The sequence below is a fragment of the Drosophila yakuba genome, chromosome X (genome assembly GCF_016746365.2).
Source record: "Drosophila yakuba strain Tai18E2 chromosome X, Prin_Dyak_Tai18E2_2.1, whole genome shotgun sequence".
NCBI lineage: Eukaryota > Metazoa > Arthropoda > Insecta > Diptera > Drosophilidae > Drosophila > Drosophila yakuba.
Genome location: NC_052526.2, coordinates 468,146 through 488,017, shown reverse-complemented (window position 1 = coordinate 488,017; position 19,872 = coordinate 468,146). Strand labels below are relative to the sequence as shown.

General features: G+C 49.0%; 8 protein-coding genes and 1 long non-coding RNA gene across 12 annotated transcripts in view; 5 read left to right on the top strand and 4 right to left on the bottom strand.

Moving 5' to 3' along the window:
• Nucleotides 1-311: 311 nt before the first annotated feature.
• Nucleotides 312-2,281, top strand: LOC6523822 (caspase-8). Its single transcript, XM_002099661.4, has 5 exons — nt 312-470; nt 579-1,370; nt 1,428-1,799; nt 1,859-2,013; nt 2,077-2,281. Exons 1-5 carry the CDS (start codon nt 381-383, stop codon nt 2,207-2,209), a joined length of 1,542 nt encoding a protein of 513 aa, XP_002099697.2. The 5' UTR covers nt 312-380; the 3' UTR covers nt 2,210-2,281.
• Nucleotides 2,282-6,167, bottom strand: LOC6523821 (myb-binding protein 1A). Its single transcript, XM_002099660.4, has 4 exons — nt 5,730-6,167; nt 5,295-5,666; nt 3,955-5,235; nt 2,282-3,892 (listed from the first exon to the last, which is right to left on the bottom strand). Exons 1-4 carry the CDS (start codon nt 6,057-6,059, stop codon nt 2,450-2,452), a joined length of 3,426 nt encoding a protein of 1,141 aa, XP_002099696.1. The 5' UTR covers nt 6,060-6,167; the 3' UTR covers nt 2,282-2,449.
• Nucleotides 6,168-6,551: 384 nt separating this feature from the next.
• Nucleotides 6,552-7,643, top strand: LOC6523820 (60S ribosomal protein L36). Of its 2 annotated transcripts, none has more exons than XM_002099659.4 (3): nt 6,552-6,608; nt 7,078-7,205; nt 7,277-7,643. In XM_002099659.4, exons 2-3 carry the CDS (start codon nt 7,083-7,085, stop codon nt 7,499-7,501), a joined length of 348 nt encoding a protein of 115 aa, XP_002099695.1. In that variant the 5' UTR covers nt 6,552-6,608; nt 7,078-7,082; the 3' UTR covers nt 7,502-7,643. The 2 variants fall into 2 exon arrangements, with proteins under 2 accessions (XP_002099695.1, XP_039233755.1); XM_039377821.1 differs by lacking the exon at nt 6,552-6,608 and adding an exon at nt 6,768-7,018.
• Nucleotides 7,644-8,036: 393 nt separating this feature from the next.
• Nucleotides 8,037-10,550, bottom strand: LOC6523819 (histone H4 transcription factor). The gene is made up of 3 exons (XM_002099658.4): nt 9,729-10,550; nt 9,282-9,598; nt 8,037-9,214 (listed from the first exon to the last, which is right to left on the bottom strand). The coding sequence occupies exons 1-3, from the start codon at nt 10,429-10,431 to the stop codon at nt 8,813-8,815; spliced, it is 1,422 nt and encodes a 473-aa protein (XP_002099694.2). The 5' UTR covers nt 10,432-10,550; the 3' UTR covers nt 8,037-8,812.
• A 255-nt stretch (nt 10,551-10,805) lies between these two features.
• Nucleotides 10,806-11,400, top strand: LOC6523818 (translation machinery-associated protein 7 homolog). Its single transcript, XM_002099657.3, has 2 exons — nt 10,806-10,962; nt 11,028-11,400. The coding sequence occupies exon 2, from the start codon at nt 11,043-11,045 to the stop codon at nt 11,235-11,237; it is 195 nt and encodes a 64-aa protein (XP_002099693.1). The 5' UTR covers nt 10,806-10,962; nt 11,028-11,042; the 3' UTR covers nt 11,238-11,400.
• Nucleotides 11,394-12,730, bottom strand: LOC6523817 (ribokinase). The gene is made up of 3 exons (XM_002099656.3): nt 12,426-12,730; nt 11,818-12,366; nt 11,394-11,758 (listed from the first exon to the last, which is right to left on the bottom strand). Exons 1-3 carry the CDS (start codon nt 12,476-12,478, stop codon nt 11,446-11,448), a joined length of 915 nt encoding a protein of 304 aa, XP_002099692.1. The 5' UTR covers nt 12,479-12,730; the 3' UTR covers nt 11,394-11,445.
• Nucleotides 12,731-13,138: 408 nt separating this feature from the next.
• On the bottom strand, nt 13,139-14,781 carry LOC6523816 (vacuolar protein sorting-associated protein 37C). 3 transcript variants are annotated; one of them, XM_002099655.3, is made up of 4 exons: nt 14,484-14,781; nt 14,124-14,407; nt 13,911-14,062; nt 13,139-13,842 (listed from the first exon to the last, which is right to left on the bottom strand). In XM_002099655.3, the coding sequence occupies exons 2-4, from the start codon at nt 14,386-14,388 to the stop codon at nt 13,648-13,650; spliced, it is 612 nt and encodes a 203-aa protein (XP_002099691.1). In that variant the 5' UTR covers nt 14,389-14,407; nt 14,484-14,781; the 3' UTR covers nt 13,139-13,647. The 3 variants fall into 3 exon arrangements, with proteins under 3 accessions (XP_002099691.1, XP_039233752.1, XP_039233751.1); XM_039377818.1 differs by having other exon boundaries at nt 14,124-14,329; nt 14,484-14,780; XM_039377817.1 differs by lacking the exon at nt 14,484-14,781 and having other exon boundaries at nt 14,124-14,468.
• Nucleotides 14,782-15,109: 328 nt separating this feature from the next.
• Nucleotides 15,110-15,628, top strand: LOC6523815. The gene has a single exon (XM_002099654.3). The coding sequence runs from the start codon at nt 15,197-15,199 to the stop codon at nt 15,539-15,541; it is 345 nt and encodes a 114-aa protein (XP_002099690.1). The 5' UTR covers nt 15,110-15,196; the 3' UTR covers nt 15,542-15,628.
• A 228-nt stretch (nt 15,629-15,856) lies between these two features.
• LOC120322426 overlaps nt 15,857-19,872 on the top strand; it is a 66,658-nt gene continuing 62,642 nt past the window's right edge. The window contains exon 1 of the long non-coding RNA XR_005562230.2: nt 15,857-16,806. This is a non-coding gene — a long non-coding RNA (uncharacterized LOC120322426). The remainder of the gene's footprint in view (nt 16,807-19,872) is intronic.

Here is a 19,872-nt window from a genome sequence, read left to right as displayed (position 1 = left end):
ACATCGTGATATCGATATTTTCACTAACTATATTTGGTATTTGGTATTTCTTTAAAACCGAGCACGCAAGCTTTTTTTGAAAGCTCACTTTTTAAATTTTAACGGATTTATTTGATATTAATACAACTATTTTTATTTATTTTATATTAATACAACTATTTTACTTGTTGCTTGGGCATGATTTTAAGTTATTTCAAGTAATATTCTTTCGCTATTGCAGAGAGCATTTAAATTGTTTTGACAAACCACAGCAATGTATCGATATCGAGAGCGGTCTGAGCTGCGGCTGTCGTGTAATCGACATCAGCGATAGTTATCGGCGATTCGATTTTCGTTCTTTTTAATGTAAATTAAGACTTTTTTGTACTTTCCCGAACGCCATGGCCGGATCGAATCTGCTGATCCATCTGGAGACCATCGATAAAAACGATCTGCTCTATGCGGAACGCGACATGAACTTTGGCCAAAAGGTAAGGCAACCTCCCTGGGATAACTTTTTGAATGGTGACTCAAAAGGTTTACTTATCGGTTGGCACTAAGATTGTTATTTAAACTGCTGAATATTTATTTTCTTTCAGGTGGGCCTTTGTTTTCTGCTTTACGGGGACAACCACTCGGATGCCACCTACATTCTGCAGAAACTGTTGGCCATGGCGCGATCGGACTTTCCGCAAAGCGATCTACTGCTAAAGTACGCCAATTCCCGGCCAGAAACATGGAGAAGACATTTCGTGGAGGCTCTGTGCATCATTGGGGCGCGAAAGGTGCTCCGCAGACTGGGCTTCTGTTGGCAGGAGCTTCGAATGCACTACTTGCCGCATATCGCCGGGATCGCGCTGCATGTACATCCCCTGTTGAAGAGCCTCTACAGGATGTGTGAGGAGCTGTCGTTGGCGCAGAGTGGTCGCCTGGTCTTGGATGTTGGCGATAAGGTGGCGCGCCAGCAGGCAGGAGATCCCCTTCGCTTCTACGATCCCACGTACCTGGAGATCTTTTTGCTGGACTGGCTGACCAGAAGATGCATACAGTTGGGCGACATAAATGCCACGGGCAGCGATGTCCAGCTGCTGATTGAGCATTTGAAGTTCAACGATTTGGAGGCACAGGCCAAGTTGCTCATAGAGACTATCCTTAGCAACGCTCCGGAGCCAGATGCGGCTGGGATCGCGGCGATGGCTACGACGGCTACGATCAAGCAAGAGACCGACTCGGACAACCGGCAGTCGTCCAGCTGCTCCACAGCCGCAGCGGCCTCGAACGCATTTGCTATGCGCCGAATCAATGCGCTTAGGTTGACCCGGGAGAACGCAGGAATCGCCTTGATCATCAACCAGCAGGAGTTTCACCGGAATGTTAGCAACGATCTTAAGGTTGCATCTCAACAATAATGAGTAACAAACAAAAGTACACCTTTGCGTTCTTCACAGAAATTTCTGTCACCCAGACCCCTGCAGAAACGCAATGGCACGGATGTGGATAAGAAACGACTCAAAGAGGTGTTTTCCCTGATGGGATACAATGTGGAGACCTACGACAATGTGGACCACCTGGACATCGTGCAGCACATTCGGAGTGCGTGCGACCGATCGCTCCTGCGCGATTCCCTAGTGGTCTGCATCCTGAGCCACGGCTTCGAGGAGGCCGTCTACGGGGCGAACAGCATCGCCCTGAAGATCACGGACATCGAGAACGTGCTCTGTAGCTACGAAACGCTGTACAACAAGCCCAAGTTGCTGGTGATACAGGCCTGTCAGGAGAAGCCTGACCAGGACGAGGAGCAAGGCCAGCGAGGATTGCCCGTAAGGAGATTCATGGGGGTGAACTAGAAAAGCTATACTTCTACGTTTTCCTCTTCCAGTTCAAGATCGACGTGACCACCCAGTCGCCGGGCCAACACATCAACATGGTGCGGGCCATGTCCACGGTGAATGGATTTCCCGCTCTGCGACACACCCACATGGGCAGCTGGTTCATCCAGAGCCTGTGCGATGCCATCGAATGCCATTCGGCCAGGTAAGTAGCTGCTGAAGCAAGCAAGCTCCGAATCATACTAAAGTGTTTTTTGTGCCGTTTCAGTGAACACATCGCCGACATCCTGACGATTGTCACCAACGAAGTGTCCGAAAAGCGAGGCCAGAACGACGAGTCCATGGTGCCAAACGTGAAGAGCATATTCCGCCAGCACGTCTACTTCCCACCTCGTCTGTGATTGTAGTTTTAAAGCGTGTACTGTGGTAATTATAGTTATAACACCAAGTGATTAAATTCCTATTACTCGATATTTTCAAATCTTTTGCTATTTATTCAGCGACTTCAATACTAATTTAGTACTTTGCATCAGACGTTTCTAAAGAACAAAAAACTAAAGTTACCTTATATTAAGCAGGATATTCATACATCTTATTTTAGGTTTATTTGGGCCCTTACTGGGCTGGTTCCTTGCTTTCTTTTATGTGGCCTGCTCCTCATCTTCCACATCCATGGGTTCTGTGGGTTCGGCGGCTGCCTGCTCCTTCTGCTTCGTCGCCTTCTTGGTGGGCTGAAGGTTCTTAGCGACGAGTTGGATCTTTTCGCGCAGTTTCTGCCGCTTCTGGCCTCCTTGGGCGAGGATCTTGAGCAGCAGATTGAGTTCCTTGGAACTACTGGCCTCCGTTTCCAGTTGGTTCACATATCGTGCTATCTGCTTCTCAAACTCCTTGGCAGACGAGCTGTTGTCCTTGAAAGCGGACTCGAGTCGGCGGCACTGCTCACTGAGAAGCTTCAATATCTGGGCTCGCCGAAAACTGCGTGTTTTCTTCACGTCCAAATGGGAGGCCAGGACAACGGCCAGCGGAGCAACGCCCTGCCATTGGGCAGACTGAAAGAGGGCTTCGAAACTCGCCAGGGAGAGGCGACTGCGACGCTTGGCTACCCACAGCTCCAGGAACTCGACCAGCAGAGGCCACACGGTGCTATTCTTGGGCTCGCCATCTGCTGATGCCTGGCTGACCAGGTAGGCGAAGCACTTGTCTCGCCAAACAATGATGTCTCCTTTGGCCTGTCGGTTGGTGGGCTGCTTGCCGTTCTCTTGGTCCTCTTCTGAATGCTCCTCGCCAGACGACATCAGCTGCTCAATTGCTTCCAGAATGGGTGCGTTACTCTGCTGCTCGTTGAGTTCAATATTCTTGGCGAGTATCTTCTTAAGCAACTTCAAGCTGGCTTCTCGCAGGGATTGCAGCTTGCTGTCGCCGCTACAGTGGCGGTACACCTGGAAGACGCAATGCAGCACGTCCAGGATTACCGACTGAGTTGGTTTCTTGCTTATGAACAGCTCCAACAAATCCAAGGCGCGAATGCGGAAGTGCAGCAGGTTGGTGTTGTCAATGCGCTCCGATTTGGTCGGACGCTCCTTCTCCTGGGCTTTGCGCGACTTGGGTCGGAACAACTGGAAGGATCGCTCCAGAGCAGCATTCAGGCGTTCACCCTGCTCCTCGCCAACATCGTTCCAGTCCACGCTGCTGGCGCCATCATCGTCTGCGTCGCCATCGTTGACCAAAGCCTGGCGAACGCTCTCTCGGATCTGGGCCAAATGGGACTCCTCATCGTCCTCGTCCTCTCCATCTTCGTCTTCATCTTCATCGCCGTCTGAGTCGTCGCTCGAATCTTTCGGCGATTCTTCCCCCTCGACTTCCTCGTCGCTCTCCTCCTCCTCCTCGCCCTCGTCCTTCTTGCTCAGGGGATTCCTGTTCATATTGAGCACTTCGAGGACCTGTTCGAGGTTACCATGCTCGAGGTGGGGAATCAGAGCGGTGGCCACCAGATGAACAAACTCCCGCCAGAAGTGACCTGTTTGCAGGAGTAACTGGAGCAGGGCATCCGTGAGCACATCCTGCCATTGGAGCTCTTCGTTGACCTGGGGAACACCAATTACTTTAGAGCTCAGCACATTGATATCCATTGATGGGCTCCACTTACCTGTTTCTTGCTCTTTTGCAGTGCGTTCTTGCGGCAGATAATCAGATCGTCCAGCACGGTGACGGACAGGGGAATCTTCGTGCACAAAGCCAACGACACAAACAGGATGAGAGCCTCGAATGTTTGGCCAACGACATCCGTTTCCTCGCTGGGCTTCGCCAGCAGTTTCTCGACCTGCTTCCATGCCTTCTGCAGTGACTCATCCCTCGGCGAACGCAGCTTGTTTTCTGCATCCGGTTGTCCCAACTCCTTGTTAAGGTAACTCAGTGTCTTCTGCAGCAACTGGCAAAGTCCTGGCAGACCCGAGCACTTGTGCAGCAGGGAACCCAGGAATATCTCCTCGCAACGCGCCGAGCACTGGCGACTGAACGCGCTGGCTTTGGAGGCCTCGCACGGCTTCTTACTGGCATCTACGTGGAAAAGGCCAGCGAGCAGCAAGTAGTTCAGCTGCTTCTGACGCCATTTGGTTGCCTGGCTGAGCGTTGGGTGGTGCAGTATAACCTGCATCTGGTTGAGGCAGTGCACTCGGCTGACTCTGTCCTCGTCCTCCAACGAGTACAGCTTGTTGTTGTAGAAGTCGTACAGCTTCTGGAGGCTCTCGACGCTCAACTGACCTATCAGTTGCTGGCAGAAGCGCGGCAAGCAAATCACCGAGTCCAACTGCAGTGTGTGGTCCAGCAGTTTGAGCAGCAGCTGAAGCTTGCTTTCATCGTTTTGGAACTGCTTTTCGAAACATAGCACCAAGGAGGCCTCGAACTTGAAGCAAATCTCCCTCAGCTTCTTTTGGGACGGCTTCTTGGCCTCAGCTTTGTCCCATTTTACAGCAGAGCATTCCTGCAGCAGAAATTGTACACAGGTAGGTGTAAAAATATCCAGGATGAGTTCTTCGTCCGCTGGCTTAAAGTTGAGGAGTATGTGACTCAGCACTTGGATCGCACACGCCTTGGCTGCGTTTAGTTTCAGTGGCTGCTTGGAAGCGATGTACTGCTGCCAGGCGGCGAGCATTTCCTTCCCACCATTTACAAGAAAAATAGCCAATCTGGCGTACACGCCATCACTGTGAATGGTGGAGCCGGCGAAGTACAGATCGAAAAGCTGCGTGTACACCGGTTTCTTGGGCCACAAGCTGGCCAGAATGTTCTCCCGTCCCAGCACGGACGAATAGGTCAGGTGCACGGCCAGCAAGACATCGCAGGTGTTGACTTTCAAGCCACTCAGCGGCTTGTTTAGCTCGGGTTGCAGAAGTGGCCACACGTACTCCTCGAAGATCGCAGCGGGCAGCTAGGGTGAAATCATACGAAACTGTGGTTAGTTTCTTTTGGGAAAGCTTGAGCACCAACCTGTTTGAAGGAGTCCGCTAGGATATCGCCGCACATGGACACCAAGTACTCCCTGCCCTTTAGCTGGGCCGCTAGAATCTGGAAGACCGCCGAAACCAGCTTGGGCTCGGCCTTGGCGAACTGCGGGGTCTGCAGAATGCAAAAGGCTGTTATCAACTGACCGACGGCAGCTAGTGAGTCCTCCTTGCCCCTCTGCTGGCTGCCAACGGCCAGATCGCGCTTTAGAGTGTCCAGAACCTCAAGTGCGTCAATGGCGGGCACGGCGGCTAGGATGCAGTGTATATAACTGGCGGCCAGGCCCACCGCCTTCATGTCATCTGCGCCTGTGGAGCGGATCAAGCGTTTGAGCACGTAGCAGATGGTCGCAGCGCGCTGAGGACGAAGAGTTTCGAGAATTGGTCAACAGAACTGCCCAGATAGCTGGTAGAGACTCACCTGCTCCGCATTTGTGTCGTCGCGCAGCAGCGTTATAAGGGAATTGATCATCTTCTTGGTCAGCTGGCTGCCCTGCAACTTCTTGAAAACCACAAACACGGCTTTGTTGATCTGCGACACCTTCAGGTTGCCGTTGCTTGCGGTGTTCTCCTTTTCCTCGGCCTCCGATGGCTTCGGCTTCTCCTTCTTGGTCTTGGACACCTTGGAAATCTTGGCCGGTATCTCGGTGTCCGCGTCGGATTTCAGGGATTTCGTCCGTTTGCGCTCCTCCTTGGTCTTTGTCTTGGCGGGTGCACCATTGGTTATGGGTTTGTCCACTTTGCTCTTCATTTCTGTTTCGTTTTTGGGCCTCACTTAATTTACCTTTTAATTTCAGAAATAACGTGCTGTTATTATTTTAGTTGCACGTGCGCACAGCTGAATTATCGATAGCCAGTGGATGTTATCGGACCATATGGTTCCTCGAAATCGGGTGGCGTTATCTTGTCTATTGAAGAGTTACCTCTAAACATTTGAAATAAAATTTGAAAATGGACCAAGTGTTAATTGCCTTAAGTTGAACAAGCTAAGTGATTTCGTTATTCTTTTCTTTTTCGTTATTATTTTAAAGTTTTGCAATAGTATTAGCATATTCAATATTTTGGACTTATTATATTTTGTTGTCAGCTTCTAACTCGTTTTACCACAAAATACGTAATTGTTGCATTTTAAATACTTTTCCCGCAGGTCAAAAGCTTTCGATTGGCAATTCGACAGTCTGGCAACGCCCGCCAATCGCCCAACTATCGATATCAAGGCACGACTATCGCCCACCTCCAGCTGCCACACTGTTTCCTGTCCAACTTTTTTCGCTCTTTCTTTCTTTTAACAGCGACTGAGGTAGAGTGTTATTCCGCGAAAATAAATCCGAATTCTACTCCCAGCGCCGGCGAAGTGCGCTAAATCGCCTGCTGCAGTGCTTGCAATCCAAGTGCGCTTGATCCGCTCCCCACTTTCCCATTATTATTTTTTTTTTTTTGAGTGCCCATCTTTCATTTTGCGCCCGCGTGCTCGCGGAAGTCGCCCAGCAAAGAAGATAACTTGTGTGTGTTTCAAGTGTGCGTGCCTCTCGGAGTCTCGGAAGACCAGTGAAGCTGAAGAGGAAGATGGTGATGGTGTCCACCTAAGTTCCCGACGGCGGGGCCCTTGGCATTCCAAGAACCTCGTGGCGAGGAGCTCGGCAATTTCAGACTTCCAGACGCACGCACAAATAAGAAATAGCCTGGCGATTTCCACGAGCACATCCACGCGTCTGTAGAGTCTCAAAGTTGTGCGGAGGTCACTAATAGTCTCTCTCTTGCATCCGCAGTTAAAATGGCAGTACGCTACGAGCTGGCTATTGGCCTTAACAAGGGCCACAAGACCACGAAGATCAGGAATGTGAAGTACACCGGCGACAAGAAGGTGAAGGGTCTGCGTGGATCTCGCTTGAAGAACGTAAGTTTGCACGCCACGACTTTGTTTACGCGGCTCCTCTGACTCCTCTACTTTACTCATGTGCCTTGCAGATCCAAACCCGCCACACCAAGTTCATGCGCGACCTGGTCCGCGAAGTTGTTGGCCACGCTCCTTACGAGAAGCGCACCATGGAGTTGCTGAAGGTGTCCAAGGATAAGAGGGCCCTGAAGTTCCTCAAGCGCCGCCTGGGCACCCACATCCGTGCCAAGAGGAAGCGTGAGGAACTGTCCAACATCCTCACCCAGCTCCGTAAGGCCCAGACCCACGCCAAGTAAACGGAGAGAATCTGATCGCATCTGAGCATCGGAAGGGAACCTGGAACGCCGTGTTGTGTTTTTGATTTGTTTCCGGTGACGTTACTTGAGAGCGGACCTAAACAGCCCAGAATTAAACAACAAAAAACCTTTAAAAACCCAACCACCACACGTGTGTTTATTTTTTTCGAGTGCAGAGGAAGCTAACCTCACAAATGGCCCAGAAAATGCGTGAAAGAACTTAAGCTGTGAAACTAAACTTAAGCTGTGAAGTACCTACCCCAAGGGGAGGTTTACTGGGTTTTCCGTACCAGAAACTGCAAGTAAACTTCCAACTAAGTTGTCCAGAAGCACTTCTCCAACTAAAGCAACCTTCTCTCAAGAAGTAGCATTGTTTGTAGTGGAAAAGTTATCCAGTTGTGTAGTTGAGGTTGTGCAGGGTTCTTCAATTTCAAAGATTTCAGCGTAGAGATCATTTTGCTGACGGTTCGCAATACTTCCCTATGTACAAGCTTATCAAATTGAGATGTATACTTCCAAAAGTCGCAAAATCATATGCATTTGTTTGTATATTTTTTCAGAATATAGATAAGTGCGTCAGGAATAGAGACAGCTTTCGAATGAGAAATAGTTATAACTAATAACTTGATGCTACGTTTTGTATTCGCTACATAACTTAAAAAGTAATGTCAATTCACTTATTGCCTACTTACAGACATTTCGCACAAAGAAAACTGTTTGTAGATATGATCGTTAATAATCAATGCATTCTTCGGCTTTGATACCAATTACTAGCTTCCACTTACAAAAACTAACTAGCCCTTGAAATTCTTTTGTTGTCTTTGGAGTTAAGAAAGTATTACGCGTACGGCTTTAAATGGTTAAGTTAAATGGAAATGAACTAAAATATATGGCCAGTGAAGGAAACTTTTCGAGTTTACAGGCTAATAAAGTAAGAACCGAATACAAGGGGAAATAAACATTGAACATTGCTATATAAATTGCTAAAAAACAAAGAGTTGGGTACAATGAGTTTACAAAAATAAGGCAAATAGTCGCAAAAGCAATAAAAACAAGTCGAAATGGTCTTATCCTATAAGTACTGCAGAATTACACCCTTAAGCTGCTAATGTTATTCAATTCCCAGAGTGGCATGACGCCTTGACTTTCCTCCTTCCTTAAGCACTACGATTAGGTTTCTTTTGTGCATTGGGCATTGCGTCCCTGGGTGCTGTCGTCCTGTCGCTTTAGGTTCTACGTAGGTCTAAATGCTTAATGTAAAGGGCACACGAGATCAAAATTGTTGGTTGCCGGTCGACTCTCTGGAATGCCTCACAGTTCCTCCGTTAGGCTGGGCAGCGAGATGACCACTTCGCCCATCAGCTGCGCCTCGTGCGGATCGCTAGAGACGATGATGCGCTCAAACTCGGTGTTTGTGGGATCAACGATCTCGTAGCAGGATCCTGTGCCTGGCTTCAGGTCGATCTCCAGCGAGACGTTCACCTGCGGCGATAGTATTTGCTGGGTCACCTCCAAGCTCTCGATGCGCGTCGTCTCCAGGCGGTAGAACCCGTTCTCGTCCACCCGGTAGGTGAATCGCTTGTGGCCCGAAGGCAGATGGAAGCCGTGTTTCTTGATGAGGTGAGCGGAGAGGGACTTGCCGCTCTTGAAGAAGCGCTCGCAGCAGTGGCAGGCGTACAGAATGGGATTGTTGCCGTGCACCTCCAGGAAGTGCTGCAAGAGAAGCAATAGGTTTACTCGCTGTTCAGCATGCAGCAATGGGGCTCACTAGGTGGCTTACCCTTCGCATCTGCGTGTAGGTGCGCACAGAATAGTGACAGTCGGGATGCTCGCACTGGTGCACCGTCTTCGAGTGGACAATCTGGACGTGCTTGGCTAGATCCGACTCGCGAACGCAGCGTGTGTCGCACTCACTGCACTTGAGCGGCTTGTCCTTGAGGTGGCGGTACCGAATGTGGGTGGTCAGCGAGCTGGCCGAGCTGCAGGTCATGTCGCACATGGTGCACTTGTAGCAGTTAACGTGCCGCACCACGTGGCTTTTAAGCAGCTTCTTGGTGGCGAAGAACTTGAAGCATTGTGCGCACTGGAAGCTGTTCGCTGCAACGGATTAAAGGGTGACCAAGGAGTTAGGTAAATCAAGTTATGAGGGCAAACGTAGTGGGATTTTTGCCGGGAAGATATAGCGGCAAGGGTTTAAGTGTCTTGGAGGGGCAAATCTTGCACTCACTGTTGTTATCCGGCTGGCGTCTCAGGTGATCGAAGAGCGTAGTCTTGGTGCGAAACAGTTCGCCGCAGTGGAAGCAGGCCACCTGCTTCTTGTTGGAGTGGGTGCTGATGTGTTCGATGAGGCGGTACTTGTTGCCCATGTGCTTGTGGCACATGGCCCAGTTGCACATCGTCTTGGGGCGCTCGTCCTCGGGCGTCTTCTGTATATCATACTCGAAGAGGGCGTGCTTAACAATGTGGTCCTGGAACTCCACAATCGAAACAAACTCCCTCTCGCAATCGGTCCAGCCACATCGAAAGTTCTGGCCCAGAGCGGGCAGCTTATCCATGAGGCGGGCCGGAGCAGTGCAGGCGGGGATCTCCGGATGCAGATCGCACTCCAGTTGCCCCTGCAGGAGGAGGTTCAAGTAGTATCCGTGGTAGTACGCATGCCGTTCGAATTCCACGCGGTTCGCGGTGCTGAAATCGCAGGAGTTCCATGTGCACTGATGCTCCTGTGCTGCACTGTGCTCCGAATTCGCACCCCGATTGTCCTGCGCCCGTGCATAGTGCTCCAGGTGCTCGGCAATATGCTCATTTAGGTTCCACTCGCCAGTGCAAATCTCCTGGCAACCGCGCCATCCGCAGGCCAGCTCCAGTTCCGCGGGCTTCTTTCGTTTGCCAGGTGGCTGGAGCGCCGGCATTGATATCTGGGGCCTAAGCATGGTCTTGCTAGCAGGATTTACACTCGGAAATCCCGGAAATTAGTTCAATTCGAAATTAAAAGTAAATCTGGGGCAAACAACAACTTTATCGGCAAGCTGGGCAAATCGATTTTTCATCGATTATTCGCTATTGGTCACTCAAGAAATCATAGTATTGCGTTCGATGTTCCGTGGTAAATTCCTTTTTTTTAATTATTTGAATATCTAGTTTGGTTTAATATTTGTGCCAAATTCTTTATGTCCATTAATTTTAGAATAAGCGATGGAACTGCTACCGACAGCACCGGCATTTTTTTAAGCTGGCTGGAACAAATTGCTGTTGAACATGACGTTTAAATGGCTCTGAGAAACGATTTAAAGAACCAATATAATGCATTAATGCATGTTTTTGCAAATCTAAAGCTCTCAATAAATCGGAATATTTGGCGCACTTTCCAAGTGCGATAACACGCGTAGTATATCGAAAGCAGGCAGCTATCGATGGAATTTGCGGTTATCGTGCAGCGGAAATCGGAAAAACGTGTGGAAAAGGTGCGTGACTTTTTGTTGTGGAATTCAACCCGATTTTGACAGATTTTCTGGCTCTTCCCACGCAGCATTAGCGAGCAACTATGTCTGGACGCGAGGGCGGTAAAAAGAAGCCTCTGAAGGCGCCGAAGAAGGACACCAAGGACCTGGACGATGACGACATGGCCTTCAAGCAAAAGCAGAAGGAGCAGCAGAAGGCTCTGGAGGCGGCCAAGGCGAACGCTTCCAAGAAGGGCCCTCTTGTCGGCGGCGGAATCAAGAAGTCGGGGAAAAAGTGATAATGCCACGCCTCCATCCGTAATCTGTAATCCGGACCCCGTGACCCACTGGACGCTGAATTGCCAGCCGAAGCACACCCATGTGGACCATAATGGATCGTCTATCCATTACCCTAACTCTTTTTATACTTACGATTACCATTAAATAGATCATTGTACGTCAGGACAGAGATTTATTGATCCGACCGATTCTTTCGCGTATTTCCCTCTAAGCCCGTGGGAAGCTGGACTGCGTCCCGGGGAGCTGCACGGATTGCGAGGCCACGGCACAGGCGGCGACTATGTGGTCCGCCAGTTGCCCATTTGGATGACGGGCCAAGTTGTGGGCCAAGGCCCCAATGAAGGCGTCGCCGGCCCCCGTCGTGTCCACCACCTTCTCGGGTAGCACATCTGGTGCAGCCACATGCTGGCACACGCCCTTGGAATCGGCGGAGCCGAAGACGGCTCCCAGTTTCCCTAGAGTTATGATCACCGTATTGGCACCTGCCTCTATCAGCTTTCCAACCGCATCCTCGGCTTGCCTGGCAGGAGTAGGAACCGATTTAGTTGGGAGTGCCTCTGACTTACGTATCGCACTTACTCCACGTTCCCAATGTCGCTCATCTGGGTCATTAGGGCCGCCTCGCTCTCGTTCACACAGAAGATGCTGGCCAACTGGAGCAGCTCAGGGGGCGTGTCCGCCATGGCAGGAGCCGCGTTCACAATGGACACGCCCCGGAAGGATTTCAGGGCTGTCAGGGTGGCCTCAATGGGCGTCTCCAGCTGGCAGACCAGCACCTTGGCCTCCCGGAAGAGCACCTCCGCCGCGGAGACGTCGGATGAGCTCAGCTGATTGTTGGCGCCCACCACGATGATAATGTTGTTCTCGCCGCCATCGGACACGGCTATCTGGGCCACGCCCGTCGTCTGGTCCGCCAGCTGCTCGACGTGGTCCACATTGACCCGCTCCTCGCGCAGATGCCGCAAGTAGTCGCTGCCAAAGCTGTCTGCGCCCAATTTGGCCACCAGAGCTGTGCGGGATCCCTGGCGCGCGGCGGCCACACACTGATTGGCGCCCTTGCCGCCGTAGCCGGTCTGAAAGCGGTGCCCGTGAAGCGTTTCTCCGGGTCTCGGCAGCCGGGGTGTGTAGCTTGACGAAGGGCTGTTGTCAGATTCTTCTTGGGATCGAGGCGCTCTGTGGCCACCTACCTTATGAAGTCGATGATGGCCGAGCCAAAGACCAGCACCTCCGTTTGGGCCATGGCTTCGGGGGGCAGTAACCGTGTTCGCAGTCGCAGGCGCTGCAAGTGCACTAGTCTGTTGGGGAATGGAGTGGCGAGTGCTGCGTATCACACGCTTATCACACGAGATTACTCGACCTCGGCGGGTGAGGGGCAAGGGCGAGAGCGGGGCAGTCGGCGGAGCACTATCAGCTCTATTGTAGCTGGCCCAGTGCGTTTCTGGCCGAGATCGGAGGCGGCGGTACGGGCGATAAGTCGGCTGAGTTGTAGCTAAGATACCAGAAAATACTAGAAAATACCACAATAACGAGATTATTCATATTTCGAATTTAATGCGGAACTTTCGATAATTTTTGCTGACATTTTTGTTTTGAAACTCTTTTAAATGGATTTCAGTTTCATTTGTTTGCTATTTGTTTGTTCAAACGAAATTAGGATGCTGATATATTGCAAAATCGGAAGCTGTTTGAAAAATGGTAACTTCATACATCTGTTATTTCACCGGTTTTTTTTTAATATTACGGTTTTTGCGTATAAAATATACAATTTACCCATAGTGTTAGCTTATGCGACTGTTTTATGCAAATCTAAACCGAAACCATTATAAAAATCCTTCTTTTGCGTGTGTTCCACACAGCAATCCATTGCAACAGGGTAATCCCCAAATAGAAAGAGAAGGCATCATCTAAATCATAAAGTTTATTCATATAAATGGTACAAATATATCGATGGGCCGACGATTAAGCCAAAAATAACGACCAGAAACCATAATAGTCTATAGTCTATAGGTAATACATGCGATTTCGGACTGCTTTTGAGAGGAGGAGGTGAGACATAGCACATGGGGTACATGGGATTTTGGGTGTTTGGAGGTACAGATGCAATAACAAGCCACTCTGTCCATGCACACGAGTTTGAGAAACGTACAACTAGCGAGCCTGTTTCGTTACTTCCCTAAGGTTCCCTAAGTTCCCTAAGGTTGCTTTCTGTTCTGGGACGGAGACCAGATCGGCCAGATGCCCAACCGGATCCCCAGATGCCAGATGCCCAATGCCATGAGCAGCCGGCTTCATATCTGACTTAGCTTCCCTATTTACTAACTTCCTTATTCTCTACTATTGCGACTCGTGGCGGCAGGAGTGTGGGACGAACATTCTAAGGACTGCACGGCAATGAGTTCCACGGCAATCCTAAATGCCAGCCCGCTCCAGGGCACTCAGCTGGGTGCCCAGGCGCTCCTCCTTGGCCTTGCGCTCGGCACTGATCTTCTTCGAGCTCTGGTAGGTGTTGAGGAACGTCTGCACGTCGATCTTTCCGTTGAGGAAGTGCTCCACATGCCGATCGCAGTCGGCATCGGCGTTGGAAGCAGCGATCTGAAGAAGCTCCTACGGGGGTAAATGGGGGAACGTGAGTAACAGATGGGAATGGCTATTGGCAAATCAGCAGGACTCACCCGTATATGCTGAGGGGCGTATTCCTCCGACTTCTTCAAGTACTTCTTGTTCAGCTGGTCGCATTTCTCGCCCAGAGTCTTTAAAGCTGTGTAATCATCGCTGAGTCGGCGCTTCAGCTCGACCAGATGGCTGCCCTTGCTCTCGTTCTCCTCTGGATTGGAATGCAGAAAGGGTTAGAAGAATTTGCCAGCCTTGTGCCGTGACCTACCCACTTGATATGTTCTCCACCTGGTTCATCATGGAGTCTAGCTCCTCGTTCAGGTGCTGCACCACGGACATCTCCTCGATGAAGTCGTCGAAGAACTCGGGATCCCTGTCCAGCTGCTTTAGTTCGTCCAGCGACAAAGTGGACAGGTTGGGCATGTTGCCCGCCTCGCCGCCCTCCGAATCCTTGGCTTCGCTGCTATCTTGGGGATGTCTTTGGGCGAGAGAGTGGGCATGGGTATGACCTTGCGGTGAGTGCTGTGTGGTCGGCATCTTGTGTTTCCAATTTCAACTTTCGAATTCCAATTTAATTGCGTTAGTTCTACTACGAATTTGGATTTGTGTGACGTGTAGGGACATAAATTTACCAGTTTACTGCGCTCCACGAACACCGAGGATCCTCGGGGCGAACTGGAGCACCCTCTGACCTCCACAGGGAGTTGGCGACCCCGGCCGCAAATCGCACAGTATAAAATTTGCGAAATTTCTGCCTGGATTCGCACTTCTTTCTTTGCCGCGCTGCTCACCAAATCTGTGACTGCTGATGATGTCCTGATCTTTCCTGCTTTTCCTTCGGATCGGTAGCACTGGCGTTGTTTGCCCCGATCGAAGTTTCATTATCTTCTGTTCTGGTGTCCACTTCAGTGCTGCCTCCTTGGCTAGTTTTGCCGCCAGATTCGCGTACTGTCTGGGCTGTTGGCGGGAATCCGTGTCGCTCGCGCTTTTTTAAGAAGATTTGGCTATAGCTAGTTTTTAAAACTCAATAATAATTAATAACGTGTAAATAAAGCACCATCGCTTCTGTAACAAACAGATCCAATTTGGGATGGCCACATTTGGGACGCAACTCCGCTCACAATGCGTCGCCGTTTGGCTTCTATCCGAGTGCGGATTTAAAATTTGTCGTGTAAAATAAGCTCAACTTTTTTGCGTTTGCAACTTATTCATTCTTTGCACCCTTGGTTCGAATCCGTTGGTCGATTTGAACTATGTGGCAACCCTGGCTGCCAGCTGCTTGTCGCTTGTTTACATTTTGTATCTTTACATAACAAACTCAATAATTGTGGCAAATAAACAATAAATGGCGCTGTTTGAGATGAAATGGCTGCGCCGCTGGGTGAGGCGCAACACGAATCCCATACCGGAGCACCGGGCGGAGCTGTGGAAGCGGCGTCTGAGCATCGGATACGCCGTTCTGGCCTGGCAGGCATTCGGCCTCGTTTGCTACATGGTCTACACCGGGCGCAACGACTGGGCCAAGTTCTACGGCTACAAGACGGAGGAGGAGCTGGCCCTGTCGCCGGCACAGCAGTTCGCCCGGCACCTGAAGGTCGAGGGCACCGGCAAGATCATCAGGTTCTCCGGGTTCCACAAGGTGGAGGAGGTGCCGTTCGACTCCAGCGAGGTGGAGCGGGTCAAGGAGTAACTGGAGCGCCCACTGGTGCAGTGAACCACAATTTTTTTGTTAGCCAGCGTACGTTTATTACCAATAAAGCTTATAAATAGGACTTAATTGTGTTGTGTTAGAAATTGGTGTGTGGGAGAATGCACGAGAGCGACGCCTAGCGGCAGGTTCATCATTTATTGCCCACGACTCTCTTAACTTTTTTGTGAAATTCCACTTACAAACTTTATATATAATTAAAATGATTTAAAATTTAAAGTAAGGTAGCTTTCGTCTTTGGTATTTAGAGACACTCTGGCAACGGCCACACTAAGGCAGCGAAAAAGTGAAACTAATCGAAGATCTCCCATCTCCAGCAATAACAACAATAACAAAACGCAACAACAAAAAGCAGCGACGCGACGTTGACCGCGGACAAATCGTATCGTTAAGCGATAACAAGCCACCGCAATAACAAATTCCAAAAGCAAAAGCGTAACATATTGGCAGGCTGCAACGGGACTAATCGCGGCTATAGGCGCTGGTTAACTAACCAAGTAACAACTCCGGTAGTCCGGCAATCGGTGGTGTCCCCGCGAGCGGCTGTGAATCCAATCGGAGATTGGCAATTGTGTGACTTCTATTAATAAAGCAACAAATCAAACAGCAGCATCCTCCTGTGTGGAGTCATGTGTTCCACTGCACACAAAAACAAGTCAAGGAAAGCCATGTAAATGAATATTAATAGCCCGTCATCAAGGGGAGGTCATTGGCTATTTCTTTCGCTCGTCCGCTCCCCCAGTTTCGCCTATAACTGCACTTGCTCTGTCTGCAAAATAACGGGACTCAACAACAAATGGCATTTGCAGATGGCTGCCGCCGCATCGTCTAATTGGAATTTGTGCAAAGAAGAAGCGTAAAGAAACAAAGAAATCTGCAAATAATTGCTAATTAGTTGCATTTCTGCCATTGTTCGAAGGTTTCGCTTGCGAATTTTTAATGTAATTAACGCGCCAGCTGTTTTTTTTCGAGTGTGTTCAGTGTGTGTGTAGCCCGAGCCTTCGATCTATTTTGTTTTTGTTTTTTTGGTGTCCAGAAACAACAAAAAATCTAAGGTGCAAGTGCGTACAAATAGAGTAGTACACGCGAAAACAACGGATTTGAAACCACGGATATACAGTTAAATACATCTAAAAGGAAGGGCCAATCTAGGAGAAGAACCGTTTGATTTCGGCTGCCTCCGCGCCCCCACCTCTGCCTCTCTCTTCAGCACTTCTTCATTTTCTACATTCGCCGCGGGAAGCAGGGTGAGTAGAATAATGAAACAAAAACGCAAAGAAATGTAAAGCATAAAGCAGATCGTTGTTGCTGGTGGTTTTTAATACTATAACCATCAAAAGAGCATTATATCAATTTCGGGAAAGTGAAATTTTGAAACTTCCACTTTCTGCTTCTGCACTAGCAACAAAGACGTAAGCAGCGCAGCAAAACGTAAACCATCAACAAAGCAACTTTAAAACTCCGAGCCACGCATAAATGTTTATATTAGCGAAAACGAAACCATTTTCTAAAAATAATTTATTGTGTCCGCCGTTCGTACAACAACACACAATGTACGTAAGACAAGCGGAGCGAACAAAGGTCGATAAACACGAACAGAAACATACACATAAATATCAAAAAAGACCCGCGTCTAATTCGAGTGGTAACGGTAAACACGCAGTGCGCCGCGACTGCGCAGTCCGCTGCAGCGGCGAAAAGTGGCTGCAAAACTATTCAAATCGCTATTCCTTGCCCTTAACCCTCCCCTTATCCCCACCCTTACAGACTTCCCCACTAAGTTCCACCTCGAAAGCAAGGGGCACATGGCCATGGGATCCTTTAACTTGTATTTCCAGGCCCATTAAACTCGCTCGTGTTCTTGGGACACATTTTGAAAGAAAGAGAGAGGTCACCTCGTAAATTGATATCTCTGCTGAAAGATCTGTGTTCTGTCATCTGATCCGCGTAATTTCCTGAAAGTGTGGGAAAAGCACCGATATCGTCAACACATTTCTTTGGCGCGCCAAAGCGTAACATTTGTAAACGCTGTGTCACAGAAATCTCTTCCAATTTCCAAGGCGTTAGAACTCCACCAAATTTGGCTGGAAAGTAATTGGGTGCCACCGAAAAAACGAAATCTTACAGATATTTAGCCTTTTACACGCCAGTGAATGGCCGGTGGCTTTGAACCCCCCCCATTTAGCCCAACTGAAAAACCTTCAGCTTCTTTTATTCATTATCATTTCTTTAATATTTTGGGGGACGGGCGGTAAGCTCTGTTTCGGCCTGGCCTCTTGGTCATAGACCTCTAAGCTACGTATGTATGTACGTACGTAGCTTGCAAGCAATACAAATCATAAAAGAGAAATGGGGTGGGGAAAGAGCGAAGAAACGTGGAAGTGGCAGAAATGCTGAAAGCCGCGAGTGAACCCCTCTCCCACGAACACGCTTTGCAGACACGCTTTGCTGCTTCTTGCGGTTGCTTTAGCAGCTTTGCTGCTTTGTTTTTGATAAGACGCACGCTGGAAAAGAGGCAGCTGAGGAAAAGCTCGGAAGAACGGGTGGAAGACTTATCCAACTGGGCGACACTGAGGGAAAATAAAATCCCTAGCCAATTTCGTCGTTAAAAGTTCTGGAGCTCAGCAGCTCATCTACATCATATAGTATTCGTGAAATATTTATAGTTATAGTTTAAATTACTCAGCCGCTGAATTTATTTCTGTGCACTGGGGAGAATTTCGATGGGCAAGAGTTCATTGAAACCAAATAAGTTATTGCCTAATTATTATTTTCATCGACATTATTTTTAGCCTTGTCCAAAAAGGTCAAGTAATTAAGCCTTGTACAAAGTTTAGGTTTATTAGTAGTATAAGTTTATTATTTTAATAAAATTTGCAATAATAAGTTTAACGATTTAAAAGTGCTAGTACTTCGCGCCCAACCAGTGTTGAACATCGTGTCACGCATGCGCCTTGACCGCAGCGCCCCGGCGTTAAGTGTTATCGGGTATATCGATAGCCGCCGTCGACTAGACACTTGTTGTTGTCGGGAAGCAGCAGAAAACCGAAACGCGCGTCGCTTTGTCGTCAGTTGTTCTCTTATTTGGTGTCGTGCGTGGCTCACCTCGTTTTGCGTGATTTACCTTTATTTTTGTTTACTGTTTCCCAACGAAATATGTGCTGGAGTTAAGGTTTATAACAAATTGGCAATGAGCAACAAAGTTCTTCGCTCGGTACGTACGTGTACGTGTACGTGTAAAGGTGTGCGTGTATTGTTTGAGCAGCGTATAGGTGTGCGTGTAAAGTTGGCCTTTCGTTTTGTTGGCGTATTGCAGTTTTTTTTTTTTTTTTTTTTTTTACGAAAGAGAGTGTGAAAAGGAAAAGAAATTCCTTTTACAGCTATCTGGTGTACATAGTTAAACAGCATTGCTAATGTTTGATTGTTGACGCGTTGATTCATTATCCACCTTTCTCTCGCTCTCTCTTTCTGATTTTCATTCAATTACTGTTCCCTTTCTGGCAACTCCATTGTTGTCGCTGCCTCTCGTTGAAGGGCAAGCAGATCTCCGCTCTCCCTCGCTCTCCCAACATCCTGTTTTGCCCCTCACTCCCAGCACCGCAGTTGCATTTTGAGTATTGCACAGTGCCCGAATTTGGGCGCGCATTTAAATTGCTGCTGAAAATAAGAATTCCAAGGCCAAGTCGGATGCGTGCTTGTGTATACTGTCCAATTATCCAACTTATCGCTGTGCAAACATGATAAAGATAAACCCCCGGCCAGGTGATAAGGAAAACTCCCGTGTCCATCAGCAATTAGGCAGAAAATGTGTTCCTCTGAATACATGAATTTAATTTCGTTTTTCGTTCGTGCTCAGCATGATGTCACTCCACTGTTTGCGTTTCAATTTTTGGCCCAAAGTGAAATACACAATTTGTATGTTTCGCGTGGGTCGCTGTCACAAAAAAGAAATCCGAACAAAAATCATTCGAGGCCATAAATGGCAAACCAGCGAAATCTGGAGATCTGTCTGTTTTGCAACACTTCTCTGTTCGGCCCGTTGCAAGTGCAGCTCCGCTGCGGTCAGCTGGCAATGCCATTTGTTCAGTTGCAGTTCATTTTGTTCTCCTGTTGTCTTCTCGCTCCGTTTTCGTGACGCTTCGTGACATGAGTAATTCGGCGTGCATGTGAAAGCACACACGCACACTGCCCCTGCTTCGAGAGAGTGTGGAGAGGTGAGAGGTGGGGTGGTCTCTGTGGACAGTGGGTGAAGAGAAAGAGTCCTCTCTCGCGCGCACAAGCCCAACGCCCACAGCAGAGATCAAGGATATGGT